General features: G+C 34.4%; 1 protein-coding gene across 11 annotated transcripts in view; it reads left to right on the forward strand.

The window, feature by feature from the left end:
- The window catches only part of LOC119642306 (BMP-binding endothelial regulator protein), a 98716-nt gene extending 90434 nt beyond the window's left edge, over positions 1-8282 (forward strand). For all 11 annotated transcript variants that reach the window (XM_038041407.1, XM_038041409.1, XM_038041406.1 and 8 more), the window contains 4 exons: positions 4964-5063; positions 5146-5328; positions 6382-6594; positions 6685-8282. In XM_038041407.1, the coding sequence (XP_037897335.1) occupies positions 4964-5063; positions 5146-5328; positions 6382-6594; positions 6685-8114 (1926 nt within the window). In that variant the 3' untranslated portion in view covers positions 8115-8282. The remainder of the gene's footprint in view (positions 1-4963; positions 5064-5145; positions 5329-6381; positions 6595-6684) is intronic.
- Positions 8283-17101: the final 8819 nt, after the last annotated feature.

Consider the following 17101-nt stretch of genomic DNA (forward strand, 5'->3'; position numbering starts at 1 on the left):
ACGAATTTAATATGTGATTGTATATGTTTTGTTTGTCGACGTCTATTGGTGGAAATATTAAAGTAATATGAAGCATCAACGTACGCAGAGGTTAAATTCGATGATTTTGGCCTTTTTTTTACATAACAGTTTTCCATTTAGTACGATTGAGTTAGTCAGTGTGTACAGACGCTAATCATGGATCGCTCAAGACTGCATTTTCCATATTCATCAGTTTAATTGTTTGATTTGAAAAAATCCCCTACCGAGGCCCACAAAACGTTATCAGAAATTTATCGTGATGCTACTCCATCGTACTTCAATTGTCGGTTCTAGTTTCAAACGTCTAATCTGATATCAATGGCAAAGCGCGGTCGGGAGGTTTAAAAAAGTTCGAAGACAATAAACTGGAAGACTTATTGGACAAAACCCATCAAAATCTCATAAAACTTTCCAACAGCTTAGCAGTTGACGAAATAACTTTTTTCTTGACGTTTACGTTGGGACGTTGGGACAAATGCAAAAGAAGGGAAAATGGCTACCATATGAATTGACTGAAAATCCCATTTCTAACCATTTCAGCATCACGGTTTCATTACTTGCCAGTCAAAAAAGAAAGAATTTTCTGTAGCAATGAAAAATGGGCCTACTATGACATTCCCAACAGCCAAAAGTCATGAATTAGTCCAGGAGAGCCATCCTCATCCACGCTGGGGCGGAATACGCACAGCCATTGTTTTTGTGCATATGGCGGGATCAGAAAAGTGTAGTGAATTACGAGATGCTCTCTTATTGCAAATCTCTACGGACGACGCATTGTTGCAAAAAAGACCAACAATCGCGACTAAAAGACACAAAGTTATCCTCTGGCATGACAACGTCGCCGGGCGTTTTGAACAATACACTGTTGCTGATCGGATGGGAAGTTCTGAAGAAGAGTACGAAAAAGATTGTGCCGATGTATGCAATACTTGGGTTAGCACCTTAGCACGCGGTTTTAAATTGCTGGAGAAGTGGGGAAATGGGTAGACGATCGCCACGTCGCCAGAAAGACGGAAAAAAGCTTTAGAAATTAATGGAAAATATTTAAATTTTTCTTAATAAATGCTTTTTTTAACGAAAAAATGATCAAAGTAAGCACACATATTGCGGTTAAATGGTAATAATCTTCTGTTCCATTGCCCTCGTTATTAGCCTTAATATAAGAAAATCTTGGCATATAAACGACATAAAAAATTGCGAAAAAGAGAAACAAAGGTCGACCGAACAACAAGCAGTAGGCGATTAAATTGTATTTTAATAGATTATTTCATAAAACATAATATTTTTTATGAGACAATGTTCGAGTTAGCTTAGGATTCAATTGAATTGTGACTGCTGTCGATGTTAGTAAATATTTTTATTTTAAGCAGGCTTCCAATTACAACATTTATCTGCATAGTTAGAAAGCATACATATGCGCACACGGTCTTAAAAAAAAGAAAACGATTGCGTTATATTACATTTCAAATCCCAATAACATAATTGTAAAAAAAGGCATAAAGTATGCGTTGGCAAGCAATGTTTACAATTTACGCTCTCCTTTCGTCTTTATTGCATCGCATTAGGTTTCTGCGAGCAGTTTTAATGATACATACTATTCAAGAGGGTTACAATGAAATGAAAAAAAAAGAAAGTTATCACTCCATGCGCCCATTACAACCATCAATTGCCTTAGGTGCGAGTAAACGTTAGTTCTCTCAACTTTACAACTTTGATTCTTTCTATTCTTTTTTATTTGCCAAACGTATTAACATGATGCTAACGGGACATAATACTGTTTCCGAGCTCTTACCGAAATCGCAATACCTGTGTTAACTTCCATAATCTACGGTTTTTCCTACATAATTTACTATTAATCCTCGGTAATGAAATTCTTCAAAATTAGTCCGATTTTACGACGTTCAATATCTCACACGGGAGTTCACATGTGATGTCTAAATACTAAACATCTTGTTATAGGTTGCCTTAAATAAATGGTTAACTTCTGATAAAATTTTGCTCCGTTTCAAGATAATAAATTGCGATCGTCTCCATCTTTTCAAAGATCAACGATTGGTCAGTCAGAGCCCGCTGCATGTTTACAATGTGCACAGTTTTGGAATATTTTTAAACACCAATTATTTTCGATTGATTAAATCAATATCTTAGAGCATTATTTTTATTATTATTCTTTTTTTTTGTTGGCTTATCAACTCTCACTTTTTAATATAATGTGAGTTTTTTAAAAATCTCTTTCCCAAACTTAACCCATATTGCGGTCGTATAAATTACAAGCGCAAACGATTTGATCCAATTTATGTGTACACTGTAAGAGCAACAAAATTAGTTTTGCAAAGTTGCCTAAATCAAGCCTTTAAGCATGATAGCTTTTCTTAGGCAGTGAATGATCGATGAGTCATGAATTGCAACTGTTGTTAAATACTTTTTTATGAATAATAAAAACTAATAATAAATTTACTGAAACTTGTATGAAATTAAATGTAATCAGACGAATTCATAAATCGAGACATACAAGCGCAGTCAGACATAATAAATACCTATGTAAAAGTGTGAGAAAAAATAAGTAAAAAAAAGTTAAAAAAAAAAATGTGTTCGTGTCTTAAGCCGAATTTTTAGAACGTGCTTTCAAAATGAAATATAATAATCTGTTTTATATTATTGTTGCGATTGGACAGCGGGTGGACTTGCGGGTGGGCTTCTATCTACATACGTCAGACTTTGATAAAAATTCGAGTGTTATTCCGCTTTTTGTATTATCTATAGATTTTATTTGCATATACATATAAATTCACGAATAGGCAGACAGAAATAGACAGACAAAAAGACAACGGCGGAGCAGGTGAAGGGGACAAACGGACCAGAAACGAGCGTCGGGTAAATATTAGCAGATCGACAGAGCGAAAGTGAATGTAAACGTAAGTTGACGAGATGAACGTAAGATGACTATCAACAATTTACCAGATGGACAGCAAGAAAACAGATGTAAGCTCGTGCGTAGGCGCACAGCAGGTGCTTAAACAGACAAAGCGGACGGGCATCCATAGGGTCACATAAGCAGTGACGCAAATAAATGTGGTTACAAAACATTTTGCACTTTGCGACCTTTTCATTACGCACTTCTTAAGGTGGCAAACAAAATGATCAATTTAATGTAACCTCATCCTTCACACTTGGTTACGAGAAATCGAAGCACATTTATTGCACAAACATAAGACGAGCGTATATGTATATCATTACATATGCATGTGCCTGTATTTGAACACTTTATACGTTTATGCCACCCAGCTGCTGTTACATGTGTGACGCACTCTTAACTTGGTTTACTGCTCTGAAATATTTAACCATACGTACAAATTAAGTAACATTTATAATGACTTTGAGGTAATCTAAGCATAAACTCGATATAAATAAATACGTGCATTGCAGAATTACGTATGTGCATGCTTACCCGTTTATGTGCCTATTAACTGAAATCGTCGACAACGCATAAGCTCTGTGACATCAACTTTAAGGCATATTTAATAAGATTTATGCAAATAATGGCTAATTTGCACAAATCCACTGATTAAACAACTTTTTGTTGTTATTCTTATTACTATTGACTCAATTTATGCTAAGCTCATTAACAAAAATAAAAGAAGAAAAACAACAACAAATACAAGAAAAACGTGAAGTTTTTGTAAAGGCTATTTATTACTTGTTTCTTCATTATCTGGACGCGAGCAGAAATATAGTAAAAAGTGATATTTTGGCATATGTGCGACAACAGCCTTTTCAAGTCCGGCCAAGACGTTTAATTTTCTAATAAGTGAATTGGTTTAACGTTAAAAGTTGTAGAAGAGTGTAGATCTTATTTTTATATAGTTGTTATGCCCTACACCATTTATTGTACAGGAAATGTTAACCATGAAGACTTCACATACCCTCACCTCTTATTACACCGATCGATTAAGAACCAATTTCTGAATTGATTTAAGCGTGCCTTTCCGCCTGTCCGTCTTGCTTTTTAACGTTCAAATAATATTGTTTCGACGTTTAAAATTGGTATGAAAAATTTGGTTCGGCTGAGTAATTTTTTAAATTCCTTCCTCTATAACCGTTTATACGAAGGCTGAATTTTCATATGGTAAGTTTCAATATTTCATGATGAAAATTTTTTCATAATAGTAAACTGACAAGGGAATCAACCATATGGAATTTGGACCACGTAGATCTATTTTTTGGATACCACCGCATATAAGGATACTCCACGAAGAAAAACTCTTATATGCCAAAAAGGCTTACTTGTCAATGTTTTGAGATAAAAATTTGTTCATGGTAGTAATTTGACTTAAAATTTAGGTGGACCAAATATGGACCACATCGATCTATTTCTTGGATCCCACTCCATTTAGGTTTGCTTATAAACAGTAAATCGTTGAGGAAACGGTTAACTTTTAATATTTTATGATGAAAATTAGTCCATAGTATCAATTTAGCAAAAAAAATTAAGTGGAGGGGATTTGGACCGCATTGATCAATTTTTTAAACCACAAGTTCTGTAAAGGTTATCATGAAAAGCAAGCCATTATATGAAGAGAAAGTCTAATTTATAACTTTTTATGGCGGAAAGGGAAAAATAAAATTTTTCGAAAGTAAAGTTTTTCTAAATTTGGATCACCTCGTGCGGGCTTTCATATAAATTATGTCTTCGCAGGGAAAGAGCGAATAACTGTACTAGACGAAATACTGTAGGGTATCCAACGGTCGGACTTGCCCGACTATATTCTTCTTACTTCTTTGTATTAGAAAGGTGAAACATATAGTTTTTTGCACAAAAAAAAAGGAAAACTTGAAAATAATAAAATATTTTAATAATAAATTCGGAAAGCCTTTCATATATAAAGTTATGCAAAGCATACGGTATTCAACAAATATATTCTTTCTATTATTCTTCTTTTAGAATGGCTTCGTGAAATGCGATCAAAAAATGTGCCCATCCATTGATGATTGCTACCTGTTAGAGAAGAAAACCTCAGATACTTGTTGCAGCAAATGTAAAGGTATGCGCATAGCAATTCTTAGAATCGAAAGTAATTTTTACGTGCTTGCAAACACCAAAAATAAACAAAGAAAACTTTTCAGATTGTATATATCGTGGTGTTCCATATATAAGCGGTTCTGAATGGTCTGATCCAGATGATCCTTGCCGCACTTATAAATGCGTTGGCAGCGTTATTACCGAAACAATCATGAAATGTTATACGCAATGCGATGACAATCAGTTAACAAAACCAAAACCAGGCGAATGCTGTCCAACGTGTCAAAGTAAGTAAGTTGCTTGCATATGGGTCTGTTAACGGTGTTGCCGTGAATATGACAGAACGTGGACTGCAGATGTGACAAATTCATCTTCAAATCTGTCCCTGATACTTATTTTATGCAATATAGATTGATTTAAGAAAGCGTATTGATAGAAATCGGTTTGCGATTTTCTCAAATTACGCACGATTCCAATAAAAGCATTCTCGACTTTCTTTAATCTTGTCGAAACAGATGTACACGATTTTAACTATAATTGAACTCATTTTTATTCTGAACCCAGATATTAAGGCTATGGACTTCAAGTTTGGCAAAGCGAGCCCAGTCGATTAACGGACATGTCTATAATTTCACATAAACTGCTTTCCAAATTCTTTGCTCATTATTTACAGTCAACAATAGATGCGTGCTCAAAATTTCACATGCATTCTACAAATATGAAGACATTTATGCAACGTAAATATTTAGTTTTTCTATTTTTTTCAGTCTTTTTTGGGTAAATTTTGGTAGGTATAGTAAGTAGATTCTATCACAGACAAATATAACTTTTTTAGTTGTTTCATTTGACATTAATTAATTAAACATCTCTCGTTTTACAAGGCTTCAGTTTACACGATCTTTTGAAGAACATATTTAGTAAAAAAATCAAAAGAGAAGTGTATTTTAGTATATGTGTTTGTGATGGACTCTGGCACTGATTGCTGTATCAATTACAAATTTTTTCATTACAGTGAAAAAGTTTATGCTGTGTCACATTGTGCAACTTTACATATTTCAAAATATGATAAAATGGGTCAATAATCTTTAAATAATGCCTAAGTAGAAAAAATAAAATGAAAAAGAAATAAATAATAATGAGTAACAAAACATGAAACTTGAAACTTATTAAGCCGTTCGTACAAAAAAATTATTCATGATTCATCATGTTAAGCAAACTTAAATGTATTTTAGCTTCTAATTATTTGACCAAAAAGAAATAATGCTTACAAAGCCAAAAAAATATATTTATTACACGATTGCAATAATGACTTTAAAATCGTGTTCTTCTCCTATTTAAAGGCTGTAAGATTAACGGGCAATATGTGCAAGAAGGTCAAACGGTTGTGGCTTCAATCGATGATCGTTGTTTAGTTTGTCAGTGTACCGGTAGCCAATTGAAATGTGTGAAGAAGACTTGTCCTGTCTTACAATGTCCAATTACTAGGCAGAAACTGCATCCCAACGAATGTTGTCCACGTTGCACGGAGCAAAGAGAATTTATGCCATTACCAGGTATGTAAAAAAAAATAAATTCTATAAAAGCTTTTTTTCTATTTTTTCTATTCTTTCCCATTTGTTCCATTCTTCTCTTCCAAATATCAGGAAAATGCTTTTTTAACAATAAAATCTTTTACGATAAAATTGGTTTTAATCCGGACCGTTGTACAAATTGTACTTGCCTTAATGGTACAAGTATTTGCAAGCGCAAGACTTGTCCCATACTGGAATGCTCACCCGAATACCAAGAAATGGACGGTTGTTGCCCGCGTTGTCTTACCTCTGAAGTGCGCAGTGAGTGCATTTACCTTGGGAAAACGTATCAGACAAATGAAACTTGGAACATAAGTCCATGTCGTTCGTGTCGTTGCATTGGTGGTGGTATACAGTGTTCGGAAATGATGTGCCCCCCTGTAAAGTGTAGTTTAAATGAAGAGCTTAAGATACCTAATGGAGAATGTTGCCCTCAATGCATTGAAACAGCCGGTACTTGCACCGTCTTCGGAGATCCACATTTTAGAACTTTCGATGGCAAATTCTATAGTTTTCAAGGCTCGTGTAAGTATTTACTGGCAGCGGATTGTCGAGATCATACATTTTCCATACGGCTAACTAATGACGGCCGAACGACTAATCGTTCTTCGTGGGCTAAAACAGTTACTCTTAAATTAAAAGGTTTGCGAGTGAATTTGGGACAAAAGTTACGCGTTAAAATTAATGGCAGCCGGACTCCTTTGCCCTATAGTCAAGGAGTGGTGACAAATTTGGAACGGATTAACAATAGCATTATGCTGAAGACTGAGCTAGGATTGAATGTTGAATGGGACGGTAATAACTTCTTACAAATTATTGTACCTTCCAGTTATAAAAGACGTCTGTGTGGCCTATGTGGCAATTACAATGGACTAGTGCGTGACGACCTTACTAGTAGAGACGGTGTCAATCATTCCGATCAGGAGGTTTGGCGTTTCGCCAATTCTTGGAAAGTCGGTGGCCCCAAATCGTGTTCACGTCGTTTAGAAAATATCGCTGCGCAGCCGACATGCAAGCAACGCAAATCGAATGCCTTTTGCAAACCATTGCGCGAATCTGCATTATTCGGTAACTGTGATAGTAGCCTTAATCCGATTAATTTTATCGATTCATGCAAAATGGATGTTTGTGAATGCCCAACCGGGATGTGTCATTGTGACAGTTTTGCTGCCTATGCTCACGAGTGCCAACGTCTCGGTGTAAATGTGCCTGACTGGCGCACTGTCACCAATTGCCCTTTTGGAGTGTGGAAACGGAATCTTACCACAACTATAAGTTCACTCAAACATAATCCATATTATGGTGACTTAAGTTTTTTAGAACAACCAACAAACTATCGCCAGTCGCACGGTTCCCATCGCAAACAGAGTCATAAACGCAAACAGAAACATCAACAGCATCACGATAATCAATTGCTGCAGCGGGACTTTATAAATAAACATGTGCCCAAGAATCTTTTGATCTCAAAGTCTCCAGATCGTACGCCACCGCCATTGCATTAAATTAGCAGTAAATGCAGTTTTCGTTGCTCATAACACTTTTCCTTCTTCGCCCAAATATTAACGGTTTTGTAAACTACTTTCAACGTAGCTGTAGCACAATTAAAAAAAAAACGATTAATTTTTTAATCGTTCATGTATTTCTTTCTTATTATAATTAACTATTAATTATTTTAATATTTTGTTACGAGAGCATATTGCTTTTGTTTATTGTATAATTTTCTTTTTTTCACTTGTATTTAGTTTAAAATATTTTAAGGTTCATTTATTTAACTAAGACGTACATACCTTTTAAATTTCATTCATTTGGGTATTTTCTGAGAATTTCTTAAAAAGCTTAAAACCGGCTGGCTGGTTGAAAAAGATGAATAGCTTTTACAACTCTCTTCTCATTTACATACATTCTCATGCACATCCCATTTATCGTTAAACAAGTTTTAAGCTTAAGACAACATTTTACTAAAGTTTGATGCAAACCCTTACTCTTCAACTAGACGTAAAAAAAGAAGAAAAAATTTACAGTTATCTTGAGGATCAAAAATTCGGAATTGCCGAATGCAATCAATTACTTCAGGCAATTAAAAGAACGTTGCTCACATTGGAATACACACCTTCTGCTGCCGTAGTGTCAGGAGAACCACAAACTAAAAAGAAAGTGAGGGGAATAGAAGGACCAGTAAACAAGCATATTGTACAAGAATGAATTTATTTTTTGTTTACTTCCAAAATAGACTTATCTTTCGTCTTAAACAACAAGCAAGCGTTGATCACTCTCTAAGTCATTCCCATTAAATTATTCGCTATCTACCGTCACATATACATGTATATATAATACAATTCAACGCAACATATATGTGACAGATCAGTGCGCTAGTTTAGAAAAGTGTTTATTTTACTTTTTTGGAATGCTTAAAATACGCATACGTAAAAAGCCTTTTCAATACTTTGCATAATCACGAAGAAAACCATGGGCTGTGATGAATGTTTTCCCTATCCAAAAAATGGATTTCTACAAAATCTAGGCCTGAATGAATCGAAAATTACTCATCAACTATCTTTATGGGATTAAAGTAGTGAGCATATATCGTAAAACCTATTCCATGTGTCGCATAATAAAAGAAAAATCAGCGGGTTACTGATCCTACTGAAAGTGGAATTTCTACAAAATCTAGGACTGACTCGTCGATCATCTTTATGGGATTAAGGAACTAACTTCCTCTCTAATCTGAAAGACGTTCTTGCACAGACTCAAGTCTACACGCTGTAGACCTCAGCAAAGCTTACGAAGACAATTTTAAAGAAAACATTCCAAACTCTATTCATTCTCTGGGAATCCAGGAAGAGACTCGTTAACTAATATTTTCCATAAACGATGTAGTCTGCCAATAGCCCTGTTAGCATCTCTTTATTGGATTACATTGATAATCATTAGGGATTTGATCCATATTCTCTCAACTGCTAGCTTTTATAACATGTTTTATGAATAACGCTGCGCGACGGTACAATCGATATATAAGGCTTGTCAATATTCAGCATATCCGCAATAAAGCTATTAAGCCAACGTTAACACTTAACACGTTCACTATAAATGCCACATGTTCACTATTTTGTTAATATTGGTTTAATCTTTTCATTGACGGATACGAGAAATGTGGAAGTGAGCGTACGTACTAAAGCTGCCAATAAGAAATATTTAGTAGATTGCTACACATTTATATTCGCATGAGGTACTCAATGGTCGTGGGTCAAATCTCAAGTGCGGTAAAGTTTTTAATACTGATGAGTATGCGATCTAAATTGCACGGCAGCCTTTAATTTCATACTTTGTAAATTTATTTGAAAGGTCTAGACAATATATAAAACAAAAAATTTAGATGAATTACAATCAGTCTGCGCAAAATGCTCTAAATTTGAGTGAAAGGATTAACGATTTCACTTAAATAAAAGTATGCGGTAATATGTTAGGTGTGTAAAACATACTGATGAGCCAAACTCTTTTTTAGAGCAACCGAAAAAGCATAGTTCTTCTATTATTCTTTAGTAATTCAATTTTTAATTCCACCTTAAAGTTATTTCGATTTTATGGCCTCGTTTTCACATATTGTAGAGTTATTATTATTAGTATTAATACATTATTAATATAAATTAATAATTATTGTATAAATCGTCTGTATTATAAAAAAACCATAAGCAACAAAAAAAATCAAAAAATGAAACTCAAAAAACCAAAAAGGATCTCAATAAACCTAAAAAACAAACAACTAAAACAAAAAAGATATATTCGCCTTAAGGTGAATCTTAAAGTGAACATATGACTATCATGAGTTGTTTCATCGATTGATATCCGCAGGGTACTATGCAAACATGTTTAATGAACTCTTCTAATAAATTTTTCTACCAAATTCCAAGTAGATTAGCAGAGTAAGTAGAAATTTAATAGCCAGTCAAAGCCGACTTTTAAATACCCTATACCACTTTGTCTAATATAATTCCGCACTTATCTTTATCATAATATTTCATCACACAAAAAATTGCTGCCCAGTAGAAACATTATTTAACAAGAGAACCGAAAAAGCGATCTATATAGTCGAAACTTACCACAGTGAAGTTATCATGTCCAAAAATTATAAGTATAAATTATATACCGAAAATAGGTAGGTTTAGCCCTGCGCCGTCCATACCGCAGCAGAAACTTAATTGCCATTAAGAAAGTTCTGCAAAGGCATACAATTCTTTCACTTAGTTTCGAAAGAGCCGACATTGTAAAAATCAGTTCAGAGCAATTTTTCTGACTTTCTATTACTAAGTCGAAGGCAGCAATACCGTTTCTACGCCGCTTGTTATTTTTTAAAAAGGCTTTAAGTAAATTTGTCTTTTTGATGAAACGAGACAGACTAAACGTTTGGATAACTTGCATAAGCTTTCATGGATTCAGTTGAGGTAATAAATTTTGACTAAGAAAATACAGTATAACCTCAAAAAGAAACTAATGGAAGGTCTAATGCCACTTATAGAGAACTTGTATTTATTCTCGACCCACTCATTTCCAAGCCTGATTGGTCAAACAAGAATACAGCTGCAAACTCTGTCTTTCTATTACAATTTTTGTGATTTTGGCGAAGTCTGAAACAAGGAGCCTGCCAAGCTATAAATTGATAGACAAGGAAATGCCAATCTCCAGACTCTTTGAGGGTAATTTTTAAACTTTCCATCTGGAAGGAAAAATTAGTAAACGGCCAAATATTGCGTAACCTGTGTAATAAGAATTAAACGTTTGTTGTTGTTTTTTTTTTGATGTGACGATAAGCCTGCATTGACTTCCTGTTAAGTTCATTTCTCTCAAAATACGATCCGATCTTTATGCTCACGCTCATGGTGGTCTTGTGTATAGGCAAACTAACATATGCAGTATAAAATATAAGAGTGCCACTACACTATAGTACAATAAAATGGAAAATGAGAAAAAAGACAATTAAAAACTCGAATTTTAAATCAATATATACAGTAGCAGACGACAAGATTAATTAATATAGAACTTCCAAAAACCATCGGCACATACATACTTACCATACATATGCACATACTTGCATAAATGTTTACGCACCAAATAGCACTAATAATATAAACGCCTCATGTCATGCCTTATTTATTAAAATCAATTTAATAGCAATATTCGTTCACAGGACATAATCTGAAGATAATGATTTAGTTAATAAAAAATAAAACATTAGACATGTTCTTAAGGCATATAAAAGAAACTTCATAAATAAATAAAAATTAATATTTAATTTCATATGAATTTTAAGCCCTTGACTACTATTAACCATTAACGATAGAGGTTTTGCACAAGCAGTATTTTTTGCCCAATAAAATATATATTCAAATAAATAAAAAAATACTTACTTATATTTTTACTTTATTTCTACCCCATAAGTTTAGTCATTTAAAAAGTAAATAAATAAATTTTTAAATTAAACTTTTACTAAATATTTTTTTCTCATAATATTTAACCTTCATTATAAAATACAATATATAAAAAAAAACCTATGCAAAACTTTTGAATGATAAAAGCTTCCATTTGTTGTTAATACATATTAAATGAAGTGCCAGAGCGAAAGCACAAACAATCGACAATTATTTTCCTGTTTTGTATCTCCCTCCTCTCAACTTTCATACATTAAACAATTAAAATTAAAATTCCAACAAAGACAAACGTATTCGCCTCAGAGTCGATTCTTATACCACCTCACCACCTCTACAAGGTATATAAAAAATTCTCAAAAGTTTTTCTTAACTACTGTTCTTCTTAATAAATGATCGTTCAATGAATGGTGATTGAGAATAGTAAATAAAATATAACGAAATGATTTTTATGATTTTTTATATTTTATCTGTACCTCATATGCAAACGGATTTGTGAGGGATTTCTTTATTCTATCAGGTATATTGGAGCTTACTTGTTTCAAGATCCTGCGGATAGAAAAACATAGACTTGTCAGACGAACCGAAAGAGAATTGGTGATAAGATAGATACGAATGTTTAAGTTCATGTGGACTAAAATCATGTGTAATTTGTAGAGACAATCAGAAAAATAAAGAATTAGTTGGAAGGATAGACGGAATTTTAAATCTATATTGCTTAAAATTATGGAAAAACTGTGAATACGAGCTGAAGGACGAAGAAATAGTGAGAAAGATACTCTTAATTATTACGATGTATCATTTGTGAGGACAAAGAGCGAGGCATAGCCGTAGTAAGACCGAGAGCGGAGTGACAGACACTTAATTATGTATAATTTGTCGAGTTTCTGAGAAGTATTTCCGAGTCCATCGAACGAAATGAAGAATAAATTTCTCTGGTGGTGGGGGCGAGTATCAACAAAATTATAAAATTTTTATAATTTAAAAAATCTTAATACACTCTCATTGCCCTTGTACCGCCTATAGAAGTTAAAAGATCAATATTTAAATTTGAAAATTATCAAAAAACAGAAGAAAAAAAACAGTATTTATATAAAATAAACGAATAATAAATATCATAATTTCTTAGACTAATTTTTTTATTTGTAATTTTAAAATACTGCCTAAGAAAGAATTACAACGTTGAAAGCGTTTATGGCTCTATAACTCATATGCATGGTAAGCTATAAAAAACATTTTTGAATATGTAAGGAATTCGTTAATGCCGGTTGAAACTCAATTAGTTTTAGGGGAACCTAAAATTAGATTTGTCTAACCCATAAACTTGATAAAATCCGAATAAAAAACGACAAGAATTATCTGACTGATACCCTCGAGACGCACTCTGAGCGCTAGCTTCAATTTCAATTCAGTTACAATTTTAAATTTCAGCTAAATTAAGCAAATTATTATTTATAAGAGATTTATAAGAACTCTTAAGATGGAGAAGCATCGACATCTATAACAAATTATTTAATAACGAGTAAGAACATTAAAGCAGGCAAAATATTATAGCGCCGCACTACTTCGCTTCGTAAAGTTATTCAACTATTTTTCAAAATAATACTTTATACGGAAAGTGGTTGAAAAAGCCATCCAATCCGAACCATTTTCAACTGCACTTCTTGAGCCACGATAAGATGACAAATGTCATCAAAATATCCAAAAAGGTGCAACCTGTATGCAGACGGATTGACAGACATACAAGCTTCGGAATGACTTTCTAAATCGATCGGTATGGGCCTATCACAAGTCTTACTGGCTGTTGAATACATTCGCACAACCTTAATATATTACAGGCGTAAACAAACGTACGAAGCCTACTTAACGAACGGGCAGATCGGCAGCTCTAGGCCATTCTGCATCCTTCCCTACCTATGGTCTTCTTCGGTCCAAGATTACTAATGGGTTATTTATCTGGTATATATTGTACTTTCGTTACGAGAAAGACAAACAAGCTACTCGAGCCGAGGGAAAATTTCGGTTAATTGCGGTCAGGATTATCTGTCGAAGGCAGCAGCGCATAGATCGTTTGCTCACTGTCGTTCTAAAAATTGCAATGGCAAAGATGTACTTCGCTCTGGTTAACCAATGAATAGAAATATCGGTCACAAAAGAGTAAGCCATGACGTTCGATGATTGTCGGTGAGAAATGCACTTCGCCGAGTTTCTATCAGGGAATTGCTACTAAAATGCAGCAAAATGCGTACCGGATTGGGCTTTATCCCGACCACCACCCGACTACCATTTTTTCAGCCCTGCCAAACTCTTTTAACTTGCAAAGCGGACCTCAAAAGGGGGTCTTTAAAGATCACTTGGCTCCACCTTTCGCACACAAAATTCCAGACTTTCTACAATGATGCTTTGTCATCCAAAAAAATTATAAAACGTCACAGATAACAATGCCCATTACATACTTCAATAAATTAGTTTTTGAATAAAAGCGAAAATTCAAGAAGTAGGAAGATTAAAATCATCATGACCGGTGATTTTATACCCATCACCGTTGTCCTAAAGAAGGCAAAATAAATGAGGGGCCTAACTTGCATGCTCTGTAATATGGAGTTGACGCGGCCGATTTTTTCTATTTTCAAAATAAAAGTATTTGTTCCATAGGCGTGTGGGCGTTGTAGGTATGTCTTTGCAAAAGTTTAGATCAATTTCAAATTCTTTTGTGGGTGATATCTTCATTTTCGCTGACGAGAGAATGTTAATCACAGACACTACACAGTTGGGCACAAGGGCACATTAATAGACGAACAGACGGACATGGTTAGGTGCATTACGAATATATATTATATATATATATATATATTTATATACTCTATTGAGTTTTCGAAGCTTGTTTTGTCGTGTTATAAAGGTATTGTAAAAAAATTAAATATTAGTACGCTTCAATAATAGTAGGGTAGGCGTGTTCAATTTTCTCCTTTGTCATACACGTAGTACAGCATTGCATATAAACTGTATATTTGAACTTTTATACATTTATTATATCTGCTGTAGTTTATGAGTAATGAGCAAAAATACAATTTTTTTTACCTTTTGAATTTCAGAGGTTTTCTAAGTTTACGTGGGGTGATGAACATATCCTTTAACCAATTTGGTCCATCTTCAATACCAACATGCGTGCAAGAACTTCCAATGTTTCTGCTAAATTTGAAATTTATAGATTCACTTTCACCACAGACGTTACGCGGACAGATAAGCAAACGGACATGCTTAAATCGATTTAAAATTCAATGCTTGTCTAGAACATATACGCTTTGTCAAGCCGTTGAAGCTTGCTTTTGGGTTTTACAAACCTCTTGACACAACTTTACTTTATAAATTGACCACACCGACTCTATGTCAAAATACATAAAAATTTAATATTTTTTTCAATATTTCTATAACGCGAAGAGGAAAGCTTCAAAAACCCCATAAAGTATACAAATTCTTACCCAGTTTCAAATTCGAAATGCACCTAAGCATGTCCGCCTCTTCCTCTCTTTATCTCTCCGTGCGCCTAACTATGTAGTATTCTCCCGTTCGTAAAAATGAAGATGTCCAAAAGTTTGCAAAAACACGTAAAAATGACCAAGAACAACACGCCCAAACGCCTATACAAAAAAAACCGGAAACATGTTTGCGTTCCGAGTTCTCTACTCGTTGCTCAACAACAACTATAACAGATACGGGGCATAAATTTCAACTTTTATGATGCACATACCAATATAATGATATTAGTTTGGGAAAAAGAAATCCATTATTTTTTCGGTAGATGGCTGCACTGATAGATTTCTCGTAAAGTATCGATCAAACAATTTCATATTTATGCTCGTTGGAAAGGTGACATTTCGCAGTAAAAAAAATTCTTTTGCTGTTTTTTGTTTGGTGCATTCAGTTGTGAGTTACAGCGTGTTAAAAATGGAAGTGGACAAAGAGAAAATTCGGTACATTTTACAGTTTTTCTTTGACAAAGGCGAAAATGCAAGCCAGGCGGCTAAAATTGTGAATGGTGTGTATGGTTCCGATACTGTAACAGCCAATTATGTGCAATTTTGGTTTCGTAGATTCCGTTCAGGAATTTTTGATGTTAAAGATGCACCTCGCACAGGTAGGCCGGTCGTCGAAAATGTCGATAAAATCGGAGAAATGATCGAAGTTGACCGGCATGTTAGCAGTCGTAACATCGCCCAGGAGCTAAAAATCGACCATAAAACAGTTTTAAACCATTTACACAAAACTGGATTCAAAAAGAAGCTCGATGTTTGGGTGCCACACCAATTAACAGAAAAAAACATCGTGGATCGAATTTCCATCTGCGAAGCCTTGGCCAAACGGAATGAGATAGACCCATTTCTTAAACGGATGGTGACTGGAGATGAGAAATGGATCACATACGATAACCCTGTGCGAAAACGATCGTGGTCAAAGAGCGGTGAAGCATCTCAAACGGCCAGGAAGGTTTTGCTATGCATTTGGTGGGACTGGAAGGGGATTATTTATTATGAGTTGCTTCCATATGGCCAAACGCTAAATTCTGATCTCTACTGTCAACAACTGGACCGTTTGAAGATAGCGATTGACCAGAAACGGCCAGAATTGGCCAACAGGAGAGGTGTCGTGTTCCACCAGGACAACGCTAGGCCACACACATCTACAGTGACTCGCCAGAAACGTCGACCAGGAGACCAGGACTTCTATGAGAGAGGCATTTTGAAGTTACCTTTAAAATGGCAACAAATCATACAACAAAACGGTGCATATTTGACCCAAATCGGACAATCCGAAGCATGTTAAATAAAGTCCTGAAGTTCATATAAAAATAATGGATTTCTTTTTCCCCAAACTAATATATGAACTTCTTGTCCTTTTTTTAGTCTTTTTTAGGATAACGGTAGCGAATGGAAAAGATTCGGTCACGATTGAATATAATTTTCTTCTTTGTTCCCCCAAGCTTTGATTATGATAAATTAAAAAGAGACTTTATGACCGTAATAAACGAAGTAAGCGACCACAATCTCTTAATCTTTGATCATCACTAG

Source organism: Glossina fuscipes, unplaced genomic scaffold (assembly GCF_014805625.2).
Source record: "Glossina fuscipes isolate IAEA_lab_2018 unplaced genomic scaffold, Yale_Gfus_2 221, whole genome shotgun sequence".
NCBI classification, from domain to species: Eukaryota; Metazoa; Arthropoda; class Insecta; order Diptera; family Glossinidae; genus Glossina; species Glossina fuscipes.